General features: G+C 47.1%; 2 protein-coding genes across 5 annotated transcripts in view; both read left to right on the forward strand.

Annotated features, from left to right (window-relative positions):
* Window positions 1-73: 73 nt before the first annotated feature.
* LOC101029877 (transmembrane protein 14C) lies at window positions 74-8822 on the forward strand. The gene is made up of 6 exons (XM_039462607.2): window positions 74-163; window positions 1531-1594; window positions 1923-1999; window positions 2861-2962; window positions 6080-6167; window positions 8296-8822. Exons 2-6 carry the CDS (start codon window positions 1575-1577, stop codon window positions 8345-8347), a joined length of 339 nt encoding a protein of 112 aa, XP_039318541.1. The 5' UTR covers window positions 74-163; window positions 1531-1574; the 3' UTR covers window positions 8348-8822.
* An 899-nt stretch (window positions 8823-9721) lies between these two features.
* The window catches only part of LOC120361131 (transmembrane protein 14B-like), a 69863-nt gene continuing 64029 nt past the window's right edge, over window positions 9722-15555 (forward strand). For all 4 annotated transcript variants that reach the window (XR_012517433.1, XR_012517435.1, XR_012517434.1 and 1 more), the window contains exons 1-3: window positions 9722-11902; window positions 14088-14164; window positions 15091-15192. Coding sequence is in view for 1 of the 4 variants with exons in the window: in XM_074398428.1 (XP_074254529.1) it covers window positions 11604-11902; window positions 14088-14164; window positions 15091-15192 (478 nt within the window). In the remaining 3 variants the exon portion in view is untranslated. The remainder of the gene's footprint in view (window positions 11903-14087; window positions 14165-15090; window positions 15193-15555) is intronic.

The raw sequence follows: 15555 nt of genomic DNA on the forward strand, positions 1-15555 counted from the left end.
CGATTCTTCGCCTGCCCCGCTCCCGGGACACTGCGCATGCGCCATGAAACCGCGCCCCTCTCCCCGCCCCGGTCCCCGGAAGCCCAGGGAGCGCCGCCGCCGCGAGGCCTGCTGACCTGCCCGCGGCTTGCGCGCCCTTGTAGACTCCACCGGCATTCGGGAGGTCGGTGCGGGTACCTGGGGATTATTCTTACTGTCTTCTGCCACTTTTAGCTTTTAGGGGTTATTTAGGAGTTTCGCGGCCGTCTGCTTTTCGTCCCCCCGATTCAGCCGGGCCTTTAGTCGGTGTGGTCGGTGCTTTGCTCGTTGGGTACTTTCTGCTTGTCTTAAAAGTGGTTGTGGACGCGCGGAGCCCCTGAGCTCCTGAGGCAGAGGCTCACCCGTGTAGCATCGTGTTGCCTCGTTTCCTGGAGGTTTTGTTGCTCCATCTCTTTAAAAGTCTCGCTAACTCATTGCCGCCTCCAGTTAAGACCTGTGGGCAAGATCCCAAGCTCCCTGCCCTTTCCCGTTTTATGGAAACTTTTTTTTTTTTCCCCCTTGAGGGAGGGTCTCTGTCTCAGGCCGGAGTGCAGTAGTCAGAATATGTCTCATTGCAGCTTCTGTCTCCTGGGCTCAAGTCGTCTTCCCGTCTTAGCCTCCCAAGTAGCTGGAATTAGAGGCGTGTGCCACCATTCCCGATTAAATTTTTTTTTGTATTTTTTAGTAGACAGTGGGTTTCACCATGTTGGCCAGGCTGGTCTCGAACTCCTAACTCCAGGTGATCCGCCCGCCTGGGTCTCCCAAAGTACAGACAGGGATTACAGGCGTGAGCCACCGCGCCTGGCCTGAATAAATGGGATATGCATTGCTTTCATCGTTAGGCTCACTGGATACAGGATACTTTTCTGTAAGAAAATAGGAGCTGCTTTTCCAAAGGTGCAATGTCACATGTGAATATGGCTAGGGTTTCTGTATATTTTATCCTCTATTTCTGCCCTCCTAACAATAACTGTGAGTTGGACGCAGACGTTTCTAAAAAAGTTGATTGTTGAAATTCGGTGTTGTGGCAGGGACAAAAAGCAACACCCTGGCCTCTTCTACACAAAAGAGACGTTAAAGTAGTTAGATTAAGGGCCCCTTCTACCTAAAGGAGACATTAAAGTCGTTGGATTAAGGGCACGGGAGTTCTTGCTTTCCGATTTAGTGGTAATGTGGGTAGCTGATGAAGTGGCTAACACGTTACCTAATTATAGAGCTGGTCAGTTGACCTTGCTGAGTTTCCTGTGGGCCTATGTGATTAGAATTGAGGTTTTGATGACAATGGTTGGCATCTGTTCAGCGTTTACTATGTGCTAAGCACCTTTACCTGTGACTCCCCCCCCCCCCACCAATGCTCAGAACAGCCCCAGGAAATTGGTAGCAGTGTTATCCCCATGGTACCGTGAAGGATGCTGAGACTTAGGTTGCGTAGCTTGCAGGTTGCACACACTTCTTTCTGACTGCTGGAGAGCTGTGCTTTTAACTGCCTCTGATCCAGCCTGTTTTCTGCAGGTGCAGGCCTGGGGTAGCCTCCTGTCTGGACAGAGAAGAGAAGAATGCAGGACACCGGCTCAGTGTGAGTGGACAGTAAATGTAAATGGAGTAGCCAGGAACTTCTGGAAACCAGAGTTCCTTTCCTCAGCTGAAAACCCTAAAAGTAGACTGCCTGGGACAGCATGGGGGGTGGGAGGATCACTGGACCTGTGTGCCAGTGACTTGAGTTTGAGTCCCAGCTCTGGCTTTGCTGAGTTGTGTGGCTTTCAGAAAGTCATTCAACCTCTGTGGGCCTTATTTCAGTGATAGGACCTGTGGGGAGTGATTGATTACCTTTTAGTCTGATCAGTGACAGTATGGTTTGTTTTTAAAGCCAGGTTAGCACTGACTTCTCATTCTCATGTTTTCAGAGTGCCTTTGCATTGGATTGGTTTTGGCTATGCAGCACTGGTTGCTACTGGTGGGATCATTGGCTATGTAAAAGCAGGTATGGTTTTGTTTTTACTTAGCCTCTTAACATCTTCACGTTGTTCCAGTGAAAAGTGAGTGCCCAGGGTCCCTGACGAGCCATTGAGTCCCGTTTGCTGTAGGTCCCAGGTTGGGGTGCAGGCTTCCTTGTCAGTCTTGCAGCTCCTGCATTTGCCTTTTGGTTATCTGGTCAAGCCAAGCCAGGCCTCTTGTCAAATTCCTAGTTTTTATCACTTTATCTAAAGACAAGCAGGGGTGGTTGTAGATTGTTGCTATCGTTGACGGCCATGCATCAGCCATGGGCCCCAAGTGCCATCTCTGGCCTCAAGTAGGAGGAAACCTCTAGTCTTTGTAACAGACTTATGTTTTGAAGTCTCCTCGTTAGGCCAGGCAGGGGTGTGTCAGTGGCTGTGCTTGTTTCTGCCCCTTTGACCTTGCCTACAATCCCACCCCAACCCCTGCACCAGAATTCTTATTCTCAAGATTTTTTATTTTTTTTTTTAACTGACTGACTGTTTTCCCCTCTCCTTTTGTGATTTGCGGGAGGTCCTGCCTGTACAACCTGCCTGATCATGGTTGATCAGACGTGACTAGAAAGAAGGTCTAGCCACAGTTCCATGTAAGGAAGGAAGATGGCTTTCTTTCCTTTCCTTAGCTGGAAGTGCCCTGCCTATTAGAAGGGAGAAAGATGGGGTGGGAAGACCCTGGCTTCTCTGATAAGATAGAAAAGTTCCTGAAACATCCTCCTCTTGTGTCCACCTTGGTTATGAGCTGAGAGTTCTCTTTGCTGTCTTTCTTAGTAGGGAGGGGTGTCTGGTGGATTCTGTTAGTGAAGTAGGTGCCTCATGTTAAAATGAACACTGTGTTTGCTTCCCTCTAGGCAGTGTGCCATCCCTGGCCGCAGGGCTGCTCTTCGGCAGCCTAGCTGGCCTGGGTTCTTACCAGCTGTCTCAGGATCCAAGGAACGTTTGGGTTTTCCTAGGTATGTCTGCTTTTGTATGTCCTTAGGGCAGCTGTGTATGCGAATTAGTGTTTTCCAGAAGGCCCTGGTTTGGTGGGATGGAACAAGTTCATCATACTTAACTTATGACAGTTTCACTGCTTCTACCAAGTCCTTAGAAAGTTTTAAAATGAGGGTGCGGATACAGGAATTGTGCTGGTTTCTCTTTATCTTTTATGTACAGAACGTGGAAAGATTTTTCTACCTCATGAATGTATCTACCTAGTAGCATTAAACTTCTATATATAGAAATTGTCAGGAGGCTGAGGCAGGAGAATTGCCTGAACCCAGGAGGCGGAGGTTGCGGTGAGCCGAGATCGCGCCATTGCACTCCAGCCTGGGTAACAAGAGCGAAACTCCCTCTCATTTAAAAAAAAAAAAAAAAAAAAAAAAAAGAAATTGAGCGTTAAACTCCTGTATAACAGTTTAGCGTTAAACTTCTGTAAGGCCAATATGTGTCAACTGTTGAGGTCCCCACTGAAGACCATTGGCTTCATCATCACTAAAATATCACACATCTGGGTTAGGTTTGCATTGGAATTGCAGTGTTCTCATTTGAAAATCACCTTTAGCAGTCAACTAAAATGTGACTGCGGTGGCTCAGGCCTGTAATTCAAGCACTTTGGGAGGCCGAGGCAGGCGGATCATGAGGTCCAGAGTTCGAGACCAGCCTGGCCAACATGGTGAAACCCCGTGTCTACTAAAAATACAAAAATTAGCCAGGTGTGGTGGCATATGCCTGTAGTCCTAGCTACTGGGGAAGCTGAGGTGGGAGAATCACTTGAATCTGGGAAGTAGAGGTTGCAGTGAGCTGAGATAGCGCCATTGCACTCCAGGCTGGGTGACAGAGTGAGACTCCGTCTAAAAAAAGAAAAAAACAAACAAACAAAAAACAATTATAAAAGTTAGCTGGGTGTGGTGATGGGTACCTATAGTCCCAGTTACTCAGGAGGCTGAGGCAGGAGAATCATTTGAACCTGGGAGGTGGAGGTTGCACTGAGTTGAGATCATGCCACTGCGCTCCAGCCTGGGCGACAAAGCAAGACTCCGTGTCAACAACAACAAAAAACATAAACAAAAAACATGGATGTAGAAGCAGGACTGGAAATGTACCCTGTGAACAGCAAGGACAGTGAGTGGTATGGGGGAACAGAAGAGTCCTTATCAGGGTGGCTTTCAGCACATTTCTGTTGGGCTCCACCTGTGTGTCAGACACTGTTAGGAGTATGGGTTTGTCACCGTCTCCACAAACCCCTGGTGTGAGAATGAGTGCCGTGCAGGAGGGAGAACCCTTATGATCCATACACATCAGCCGGGGTTGGGAATGGAAGTCAGTGATGGCTGGTGAGCTGTGCTGGGGAAGCAGCTGCACCCACGTCCCAGCTCTGCCTAACAGCTTCCTTCCTCATGATCCAGAATGACTTTCGGTCTGTGTTTTCCCTTTCTCTAATCCTACTCTACTCAGCAAATGACCTCATGCCTACTTCAGGGAGAAAAGCAGCCATCAGGTGGGGATTCCCTGGAGCCTTTAATTTCCAAGCCTCAGTCCTGTTTCCCTCCTCTCCGAGACCAGTGTCTTCCTCTGGGTTTGGGTGTCTTCTCCCCGACCTCTGGAGCTTTACACTGGCAAGGATCCCGTCTTGTATTTGTATTCCCCCTTTTAGGTGGATCCCCCTGTTGACATTCAGATGTGCTTGTCTCCTTCCCCTTCATGAAATTCTCTTTTTTTGAAACAGAATCTTACTGTGCTGCCCAGGCTGGAGTGCAGTGGCGAGATCTCAGCTCACTGCGAACTCCATCTCCTGTGTTCAAACAATTCTCCTGCCTCAGCCTTCTGGGGAGGTGGGATTACAGGAATCTGCCAACACAACCAACTAATTTTTCTGTTTTTAGTAGAAATGGGTTTTGCCATGTTGGCCAGGCTGGTCTTGAACTCCTGACCTCAGGTTTGCGAGGCTGAGGCAGGCAGATTGCCTGAGCTCAGTTTGAGACCACTGTGGGCAACATGGTGAAACTTGGTCTCACTAAAATACAAAAAAAAAAAAAAAAGCCAGGTATGGTGGTGGGCACCTGTAGTCACAGCTACTTAGGAGGCTGAGACTTGAGAATTGCTTGATCTTGGGAGGCGGAGGTTGCAGTGAGCCAAGATCATGCCATTGCCCACCAGCCTGGGCAACAGAGTGAGACTCTGTCTCCAAAAAAAAAAAAAAAAACCACTCTGTTCATGTGTCTCTCTGCTTAGTATCCTTTAATAGCTTCTCATTGCTCTCAGGATGAAAACCCAATCCCTAGTATGGCCTTACAAGACTCCATGTGGTCTGGCCCCTCTTATTCACAAACTGCATCTTGACTTCTGTGCCACACTGGCCTCTTAGGGTGAATGTGCTGTGCTCCCTGTCATTCCGGGGCCTCTGCATATACTGTCCCCTCTCCCTGGAATGGGACTTCCCATCCTTCAGCTCATTAACTCCTGCTGTAACTTTAGATCTCTGCCAATCTTCCCTTCCTTGGCTAAGCTTTGCATGATCTCCCTGATTAGGTTGATCCCCCTGTTAACGCTTTTTTGTGTAGCATCAGTTATACCTGAAGCACAAATTGTACCTTCTTTTTTTGTGTGTGTTTCTTTAAAGTCTGTCCCATCAGACCTGAAGCATTGTAAAAGGGCAAAGACAGTTTCGATTACCTTTGTATTCTCCAGGACCTAATACAATGCTTGACATGTAGTAGGTGCTTTGACAGATGGCCAGTGGGACTTGTGTGCAGGGTAGAGGAAATAGTGTCTGCGTGGCATGAAAAACAGCAGCATTTTGGAGAAAACTAACACACTGATGGCTAAAGTATAGGTTTTGCAGAAGACGAGTGGTAAGTAAGAGATGAGGCTGGAAGGGCAGGCAGGCTTTGAAGGGCCCTGTCTGACCAATGTTGGTAATTGGATCCATAGGATGTGGGCAGCCAGTAATCTCCCCCTACCTGGGGCAGGAGGAATGAGCATAGGATGAGGCGTGAGCCTGGAGAGATAAGTGGGGCTTGGCCCACTTCTGATTCCCCTGCGTAGAAGATGTAATGAGTTTTCACCCTTCTTTGTATCTTTTTCATCAGCTACATCTGGTACCTTAGCTGGCGTTATGGGAATGAGATTCTACCACTCTGGAAAATTCATGCCTGCAGGTTTAATCGCAGGTGCCAGGTACTTTCCCTTCTATTACTCTTCTTTACCATGTAGAGTTCAGTTTATTGCCCAGGATACTTTGTACATTCAAAACCTTACTTGTTTCAGGGTATCTGATGCTATGCATCAACTGACATTTGATTTATACACTAATAGGAAACACTTCAAAAGCAATAGCTGGTTTAATGTCAAAATGGCATGAGTATATCCATTCATTGTGGAAATGGCTTTGTTCTCATATTTGCTCTCTGGTCCATCCTAGTTCGTCCCTGTGGTGGCCGAAGTTTTAGTGTGAAGCCTTTTATGTGACTTGCACAGAAGGTGTGGGGGGTCCCATATTTCTTAGATATGTAGGTGTTTTTTTATAGAAAATTTTGCTAAAAGGGAATTTTGATTGAATCCTGTTTTTATTTTTATTTATTTATTTTTTTGAGATAGAGCATTGCTCTGTTGCCCAGGTTGGAGTATAGTGGTGCAATCTCTGATCACTGCAACCACCGGCCTCCCAGGTTCAAGCAACTCTCATGCCTCAGCCTCCATAGTAGCTGGTACTATAGGCATGCACCACTACGCCTGGCTAATTTTTGTAGTTTTGGTAGAGATGGGGTTTCACCATTGTTGGCCAGCCTGGTCTCAAACTCCAGACCTCGTGATCCACTTGCCTCGGCCTCCCAAAGTGCTAGGATTACAGGCGTGACCCACTGCACCTGGCCATGTTTTCTAATTTTGATTATAAAACCTAAACCAAATTGTGGTTTTTAAAAAAATTTACTTATAGGCCAGGTGTGATGGCTTATGCCTATAATCCCAAGCACTTTGGGAGGCTAGAGTGAATGGATCACTTGAGATTAGGAGTTCAAAACCAGTCTGGCCAACATCATGAAACCCCATCTCTATGAAAAATATAAAAGTTAACCGGGCATGGTGGCACACACCTGCAATCCTAGCTCCTTGGGAGGCTGAAGCAGGAGAATCGCTTCAACCTGGAAGGTGGAGGTTGCAGTGAGCCAAAATTGTGCCGCTATACTCCAGCCTGGGCAACAGAGTGAGTGAGACTGTGTCTCAAAAAAGAAAAGAAAAGTTAATTGTTAAGTATCATAAAGACATCCTCAAGGTGGGGGAATTTTTAAAAATCTGTTTTGGGCCAGGCGTGGTGACTCACACCTGTAATGTCAGCACTTTGGGAGGCTGAGGCAGGCAGATCGCCTGAGGTAAGATACAAAATTAGTTGGGCATGGTGGCACATGCCTATAATCCCAACTACTCGGGAGGCTGAGGCAGGAGAATCGCTTGAACCTCGGACGTGGAGATTGTGGTGAGCCGAGATCACGTCATTGCACTTCAGACTGGGCAACAAGAGCAAAACTCCGTCCAAAAAAAAAAAAAAAAAATCTGTTTTGGAAAAAAAATTACATGCTCTACTCTAATTGTAGTTATGATGCTGCCAGTATAATGTTTTATACCTGAAGCAAAACAGTATGGATCAAGGTCTAGAGCACTAAACTGAAACGCTGGGATTCTACCATTAATTAGCTTTGTGTGGTGGGGAAGTCTTGCTCTCTCTTGCCTCCACTTCATCTCTTCAAGTTGTTGGCAGTTGCATTAGGATCCAGCTCATGTGTGCTATTTTAAAACCTCAGTGTGAGACTGTCCCTTGGCATGCTTTTTCTCTGGTTCCTGCGAAGATGGAAGTTTTACCTCTGACCAGCTCTTGTCTTTTTTTTTTTTTTTTTTTTTTTGAGACGGAGTTTCGCTCTTGTTACCCAGGCTGGAGTGCAATGGCGCGATCTCGGCTCACCGCAACCTCCGCCTCCTGGGTTCAGGCAATTCTCCTGCCTCAGCCTCCTGAGTAGCTGGGATCACAGGCACGCGCCACCATGCCCAGCTACTTTTTTGTATTTTTAGTAGAGACGGGGTTTCACCATGTTGACCAGGATGGTCTCGATCTCTTGACCTCGTGATCCACCCGCCTCGGCCTCCCAAAGTGCTGGGATTACAGGCTTGAGCCACCGCGCCCGGCCCAGCTCTTGTCTTTGTACCTCCTCACCTATGCAGTTGTGAGGAACCTGGAGTTTAGTTCCTTAAAAACATAGTTGCCTGTTCTGTCCTTTACCTGACGTTTTCTATCTGTGTTTCTTTTAAACAGTTTGCTGATGGTTGCCAAAGTTGGAGTTAGTATGTTCAACAGACCCCATTAGCAGAAGTCATGTTCCAGCTTGGACTCATGAAGAATTAAAAATCTGGCATATTATACTATTTTCAGTGTATGAAGAGAAATAAAGGCAGCATTTTAGCATCTGACATTTTACCTAAAAAAAAAAAAAAAAAAAAAAGCCACCAAACATAGCAGAGGGGTGGAAAATCAGTCATTACGATTACGATCCTACAGGGGTGGCAAGTATGTTACAGAAGAGCTTAATAAGACCCTCATAGAGATCAATTCTTATATATTGATGTTATCACTATTTTCTGTATCTGTAGGTAAATCTCAAGGGTAAAATGTCAGGTGCCATCTTTGAGGGCCCTGAAACCCCATTCCCTGCTCAGAGGAACAGTGTGAAAAAATATCTTATGGTTAGAATATCTGTTCTTTTGCTCATCGTAAAGCACAGACTGATGTTGAAATTATGTTAAATGAAATACCAATGAAAATAAAGTTTACTATAAATAATATTTCCTATGATGTCTTCATTGCTAGAGCTGTCTAGTTCATAGAATGAGATGTTGATAGCAGCAAGATATAGAAACATGAAAGTATTTTGTTGCTATTTAGAAACCTATTTTGAGTAATTTAAGGACTAAGGAAAGTTATTTGATTGTACATTGCATTGAAGCTTGTTTCAAAAATGATCTCTGAGGATTTTCTTCGTTTTTCAAGAGACAGGGTCTTTGTCGCCGAGGCCGGAGGGCAGTGGTGCAATCGTATCTCACTGAGCCTCAAACTCTTGGGCTCAGTCATCTTACCTCAGCCTCCTAAGTAGCTGGTACAGCTGGTGCACATCACCACACCCTGCTAATTTATTTCATTTTTTTGTAGAGATGGGATCTTGCTATGTTGCCCAGGCTGGTCTCAAATTTCTGGTCTCAAGTGATCCTCTCTCCTGGCCTCCCAAAGTAGTGGAGTAATAAGCATGAGCTATTGTACCTGGCCGCTGAGGATTTCTAAGATTAGGACTGTGTAGAGAAAAAAGAAAAGGTATTTTTGTTGTTGTTAATTACTTCATACATAAATGTGAAACCACAAGACTCATCTGGAGCTTCAATCACCTAATTTGGTCTCTACATTGGATACATTAACCGGATGCTAGTACATTTCTAGTTTACTTTATTCCTGTTTCAGCATGAAGAATTAATCTGGTACCCCTTGCTTTAGTTTTCATTCCCTCTTTATTTTTTATTTATTTTTTTTTTTGAGACGGAGTTTTCGCTCTTGTTACCCAGGCTGGAGTGCAATGGCGCGATCTCGGCTCACCGCAACCTCCACCTCCTGGGCTCAGGCAATTCTCCTGCCTCAGCCTCCTAAGTAGCTGGGATTACAGGCACGCGCCACCACGCCCAGCTAGTTTTTTTGTATTTTTAGTAGAGACGGGGTTTCACATGTTGACCAGGATGGTCTCGATCTCTCGACCTCGTGATCCACCCACCTCGGCCTCCCAAAGTGCTGGGATTACAGGCTTGAGCCACCGCGCCCGGCCTCATTCCCTCTTTAAAAGGAACGGGTACTAGCTATGAGCTCTATCCTAACTGGCATTGGTTTAGAGTATGATTCAGACATTGTATGTATTAGCGTAAGCCCCTTGAAATTGTTCCTACTTTTCTATCCTTTTTTATAGGACACTGGACAATTAAGGGCACCTGTGTTGCAGTGGTAGAGGCATCAGAAGGCCATAGACCATCCAAACCCACCATCTTCTCAGGCTTCTATAGCTAAGATTTTGAATCGTTATGTTGGCCATTTTTTCATGTGTCATGGAATGTTTCCAAAGGGCATATATTTTTGCCACCTTCAGTCCTAGAGGAGGACCTGGCTCCTCCTGAATGTGGGAATTTAGGTGTCGAGTTGATGCCTGTGTGACTATTGGGTCCCCAGCAATCAACCTGTAAAATTCTAAAGCTGCTCACTGATGGGAGGCATGAGGTCTTCATAGCTCTTGCCAACTCCCCTTGTCCCTGCTTCTCTGTAGAGATCCTGGAGTATTTATTGTCACAAGGGTTGTGCTGGGTCCTAGCACTGCAAAGGACGGGCCATGGTGCTTGCCCTCTGTACCTACACAGAAGAGCTATGTGTTCTGGTTGAGGAACGACACTACAAGAGGCAGCATATTGCAGAGTTAAGGACGTAGGCTTTGACGTTAGACCTTACTTTAAATAATAGCTCTACCACTGACCAGGAATGTAGGTAATTTAATTCTCTGAGGTTCAATCTCTTCACGTATTAAGGTGGGGGAAGGACGCGAGGATCATCGTAGATGATCCTAATTAAGGTTTGACGCTTGCCTCTGCATAGGGAATAATGAGTCCCTAAAGCCATTCCCTGCTGGTTAAGACAAGTGTCCTTATTAATTGTTCAGGAAAGTCTTCAATTAAAGTGAAGGTCTGGCATATTGCAGTTGCCGCAAGTTCTTCGTCATTATCAGCTTTGGCTGGTTAGAATCAGCTATGATAAACACGGGCTTCAATTTTGCTATCTGGAAGGTAGGTGCTGCGGCGGCAAGTTTTAAGTTTTTCCTTAAGAATATGCGCTACGATTTGCTTTATTCACTGACGATTCTATTGCTCAGACTTGTCTATGTTGTTACTTGCACGGGATGAAGGAGGGGGAGAAGTCAACGATGACAGCAAATTTTAGTGTTGAGCAACTGAGCCAGTGGTGGTGCAGGAAACGAGGAGCGGCTTGGAGGTGGGAATGGAGGTAACGTCACGCTGTGGACATCTGGGATCCACAGAGCTGGGTGGAGATCAGATTTAACTTGCTCTCTCTCCCACTTTACGATACTTCTCAAGTAGCCTCACTCCCTAAAACAAACGGTATTTGGCAGTGAGCCACATTATTCTGCAGCCGCCATGTTTTCTTGCAGGTAGAAGGCAGGCCCTTTCTGGTGTAAACAAACGAGATCGGGCTAGAATGACAATCCTCCCTGACGGCCAGTATCTGGTTTATACCCGGTAACTTGTCCCTCTATTAATGGGGTTCTTCAGAATCCAGCCTCAGAAGCCCTCCTCCCGCAGTGGTGGCCTTCACCTCCGGCCTGGCGCGGCTCACGTGGTCCAGCTTGTGCAAGACCCAATGCCAACTCCGTGTTTCCGGCTTTTGGCCAGGATAGAACCTGGGACTGGTGCTGGTCGGCCCTGCAGGCGCTCAGCCTGTGGACCTAGGAAGCACGGAGATTCCCCGCCCGGTTCCCGAGACTTCCGGGCGCGCCGCTCTGCCCCGCCCTGCTCCCCGCCCCCGGGATGCAGGGCGCTTGCGGCTGCTCCTCCGCAGCTCTAGTTCGGCCGCCGCCGACCCCTATTCCCTGCCGGTCCCTATTATTCCCTGCCGGTCCCTATTATTCCCTGCCGGTCCCTATTATTCCCTGCCGGTCCCTCTCCCGGCACACTGCGCACGCGCCACAACGCCCCGCCCCTCTCCCCGCCCTGTCGCGTCCCGGGGAGGCAGGTAGAGCGCATGCTGCCGCATTTTCGGCGAAACCTGGCTCCCTTGCCCCGCGGCTTCTGTGCAGGTGTGGACCGTGCGTGCCTTCGGAAGATCGGTGCGGACCCTTGGGGAATAGTCTTATTATTTTCTGCCACTTTTAGCTTTTAGGGGTTATTTAGGAGTTTCGCGGCCGTCTGCTTTTCGTCCCCCCGATTCAGCCGGGCCTTTAGTCGGTGTGGTCGGTGCTTTGCTCGTTGGGTACTTTCTGCTTGTCTTAAAAGTGGTTGTGGACGCGCGGAGCCCCTGAGCTCCTGAGGCAGAGGCTCACCCGTGTAGCATCGTGTTGCCTCGTTTCCTGGAGGTTTTGTTGCTCCATCTCTTTAAAAGCCTCGCTAACTCATTACCGCCTGCAGTTTAGTACTGTGGGCAAGATCCCAAACCCCTTGCCTTTCCCGTTTTATGGAAACTTACTTACTTTATTTATTTATTTATTTATTTATTTATTTTTTATTTATTTATTTATTTATTTATTTATTTATTTATTTATTTATCTGACCGAGGGTCTCGCTCTGTCGCCCAGGTTGGAGCGCAGTAGCCTGAATATGTCTCATTGCAGCCTCTGCCTCCAGAGCTCAAATCAGGCTCCCACCTCAGCCTTGCCCGGCCTGATTATTTAAACAAGATAAACGGGGTGTGTATTGCTTTCCATCTTGTTAGGCTCACTAGATACAAGATAGTTTTCTGTAAGAAAATAAGAGCTGTTTCTCCAAGGATGCAGGGTCAGATGTGAATATGACTAGGGTTTCCTTATATTTTATTCTCCCCTTATCCGCCTTATATTTTATCTGTCCTCCTAACTGTAACTGTAGAGGCCGGACGCTGTGGCTCACACCCAGCACTTTGGGAGGCCGAGGTGGGCATAACGAGGTGAAGAGTTCAAGACCAGCCTAGATGGTGAAACCCCGTCTCTACTAATATACAGAAATTAGCCAGGTGTGGTGGCGCATTCCTCTAATCCCAGCTACTCGGGAGGCTGAGGCAGGAGAATCGCTTGAACTAGGGAAGCGATGGTTGCAGTGAGCCGAGACAGTGTCACTGTACTCAAGCCTGGGCGACAGAGTGAGACTCCACCCCCCACCTCCACCCCCCCCAAAAAAACCTGTGAGTTGGATGTAGAAGTTTCTAAAAAAGTTGAGTATTGAAATTGGGTGTTTTGGCAGGGATGAAAAGCAACACCCCTACCTCCCCCAAAAAGAGACGTTAAAGTAGTTGGATTAAAGGCATGGGAGTACTTGCTTTCCGATTTAGTGGTAGTATGGTTAGCTGATGAAATGGCTAACACATTACCTGATTATAGAGCTGGTCAGTGGGTCCTGCTCAGTTTGCTGTGATTAGAATTGAGGTTTTGATGACAGTGGTTGGCATCTGTTCAGTGTTTACTATGTGCTAAGCACCTTTACCTGTGACCCCCCCCCACCCCGAATGCTCACAACAGCCCTAGGAAATTGGTAGCAGTGTTATCCCCATGGTACAGTGAAGGATGCTGAGACTTAGGTTGCGTAGCTTGCAGGTTGGACACACTTCTTTCTGACTGCTGGAGAGCTATGATTTTAACCACCTCTGATCCAGCCTGTTTTCCTGCAGGTGCAGGCCTGGGGTAGCCTCCTGTCTGGACAGAGAAGAGAAGAATGGAGAAGGGCTTCACCCCAATGTGAGTGGACAGTAAATGTCAGTGGAGTAGCCAGGAGCTTCTGGAAACCAGAGTTCCTTTCCTCAGCTGAAAACCCTGAAAGTAGACTGCCTGGGACCGCATGGGGGGTTGGGTGGATCACTGGACCTGTGTGCCAGTGACTTGGGTTTGAGTCCCAGCTCTGGTTTTGCCGAGTTGTGTGGCTTTCAGAAAGTCATTCAACCTCTGTGGGCCTTATTTTCAGTTATAAGACATGCTCTGTTACCACACTGGAGTGCAGTGGCACAATCTCAGCTCACTGCAACCTCCACCTCCCAGGTTCAAGTGATTCTCCTGCCTCAGCCTCCTGAGTAGCTGGGACTACAGGTGTGCGCCACCACGCCCAACTAATTTTTGTATTTTTAATAGAGATGGGGTTTTACCACTTTGGCTAGGATGATCTCTATCTCCTGACCTCATGATCCACCCACTTTAGCTTCCCAAAGTGCTGGGATTACAGGCGTGAACCACCGCACCTGGCAGGAATGATTGCCTTTTAGTCCCATCCTATGACTGTATGGTTTGTTTCTAAAGCGTGGTTGGCACTGACTTCTCACCCTGCTGTTTTCAGAGTGCCTTTGTATTGGTTTGGCTATGGCTACACAGCACTGGTTGCTTCTGGCGGGATCTTTGGCTATGTAAAAACAGGTATGGTTTTGTCATTACTTAGCCTCTTAACATCGTCACATTGTTCGAGTGAAAAGCGAGTGCCCAGGGTCCCTGAAGAGCCATGTCCTTTTTTTTTTTTTTTTTGCTTTTTTGTTGTTGCAAACAGGTACTTGTCTGAAGAGCCATCTCCTTTGAGTCAGGTTTGCTGTAGATCCCCAAGCTGGAGTGCAGGCTTTCTTGTCAGTCTTGTAGCTCCTATACTTGCCTTTTGGTTATCTGACAAAGCCAAGCCAGCCTTCTTGTGGAATTCCTTGTTTTTGCCTCTTTATCTGAAGATAGGCGGGGCTGATTGTAGATTGTTACTATTGATTGCCATGCATCAGCCATGGCCCCCAAGTGCCATCTCTGGCCTCAAGTAGGAGGAAACCTCTGGTCTTAACAGACTTAATGTTTTGAAGTCTCCTCCTTAGGCCAGGCAGGGGTGTGTCAGTGGCTGTGCTTGTTTCTGCCCCTTTGACCTTGCCTACAATCCCACCCCAACCCCTGCACCAGAATTCTTATTCTCAAGATTTTTTATTTTTTTTTTTAACTGACTGACTGTTTTCCCCTCTCCTTTTGTGATTTGCGGGAGGTCCTGCCTGTACAACCTGCCTGATCATGGTTGATCAGACGTGACTAGAAAGAAGGCCTAGCCACAGTTCCATGTAAGGAAGGAAGATGGCTTTCTTTCCTTTCCTTAGCTGGAAGTGCCCTGCCTATTAGAAGGGAGAAAGATGGGGTGGGAAGACCCTGGCTTCTCTGATAAGATAGAAAAGTCCCTGAAACATCCTCCTCTTGTGTCCACCTTGGTTATGAGCTGAGAGTTCTCTTTGCTGTCTTTCTTAGTAGGGAGGGGTGTCTGGTGGATTCTGTTAGTGAAGTAGGTGCCTCATGTTAAAATGAACACTGTGTTTGCCTCCCTCTAGGCAGAGTGCCATCCTTGGTTGTGGGGCTGCTCTTCGGCAGCCTAGCTGGCCTGGGTTCTTACCAGCTGTCTCAGGATCCAAGGAACGTTTGGCTTTTCCTAGGTATGTCTGCTTTTTTATGTCCTTAGGGCAGCTGTGTATGCGGATTAGTCTTTTCCAAAAGGCCCTGGTTTGGTGGGATGGGGCGAGTTCATTATACTTAACTTATGATAGTTACACTGCTTCTACCAAGTCCTTGGAAAGCTTTAAAATAGGGGTAGGATGGCGGGAATCGTGCTGGTTTCTGTTTATCATTTATGTACTGAATATGGAAAGGTTTCCATACTTCATGAATATATTTACCCGGTATAATTTGCATTAAACTTGTGAAAAAAAAAAGGGAAAAAGAAATTAGCTGGCTATAGTGGCGGGCGCCTATAGTCCCGGCTGCTCAGGAGGCTGAGACAAGAATTGCTTGATCCCAGG

Source organism: Saimiri boliviensis, chromosome 4 (assembly GCF_048565385.1).
Source record: "Saimiri boliviensis isolate mSaiBol1 chromosome 4, mSaiBol1.pri, whole genome shotgun sequence".
Taxonomy (NCBI): domain Eukaryota; kingdom Metazoa; phylum Chordata; class Mammalia; order Primates; family Cebidae; genus Saimiri; species Saimiri boliviensis.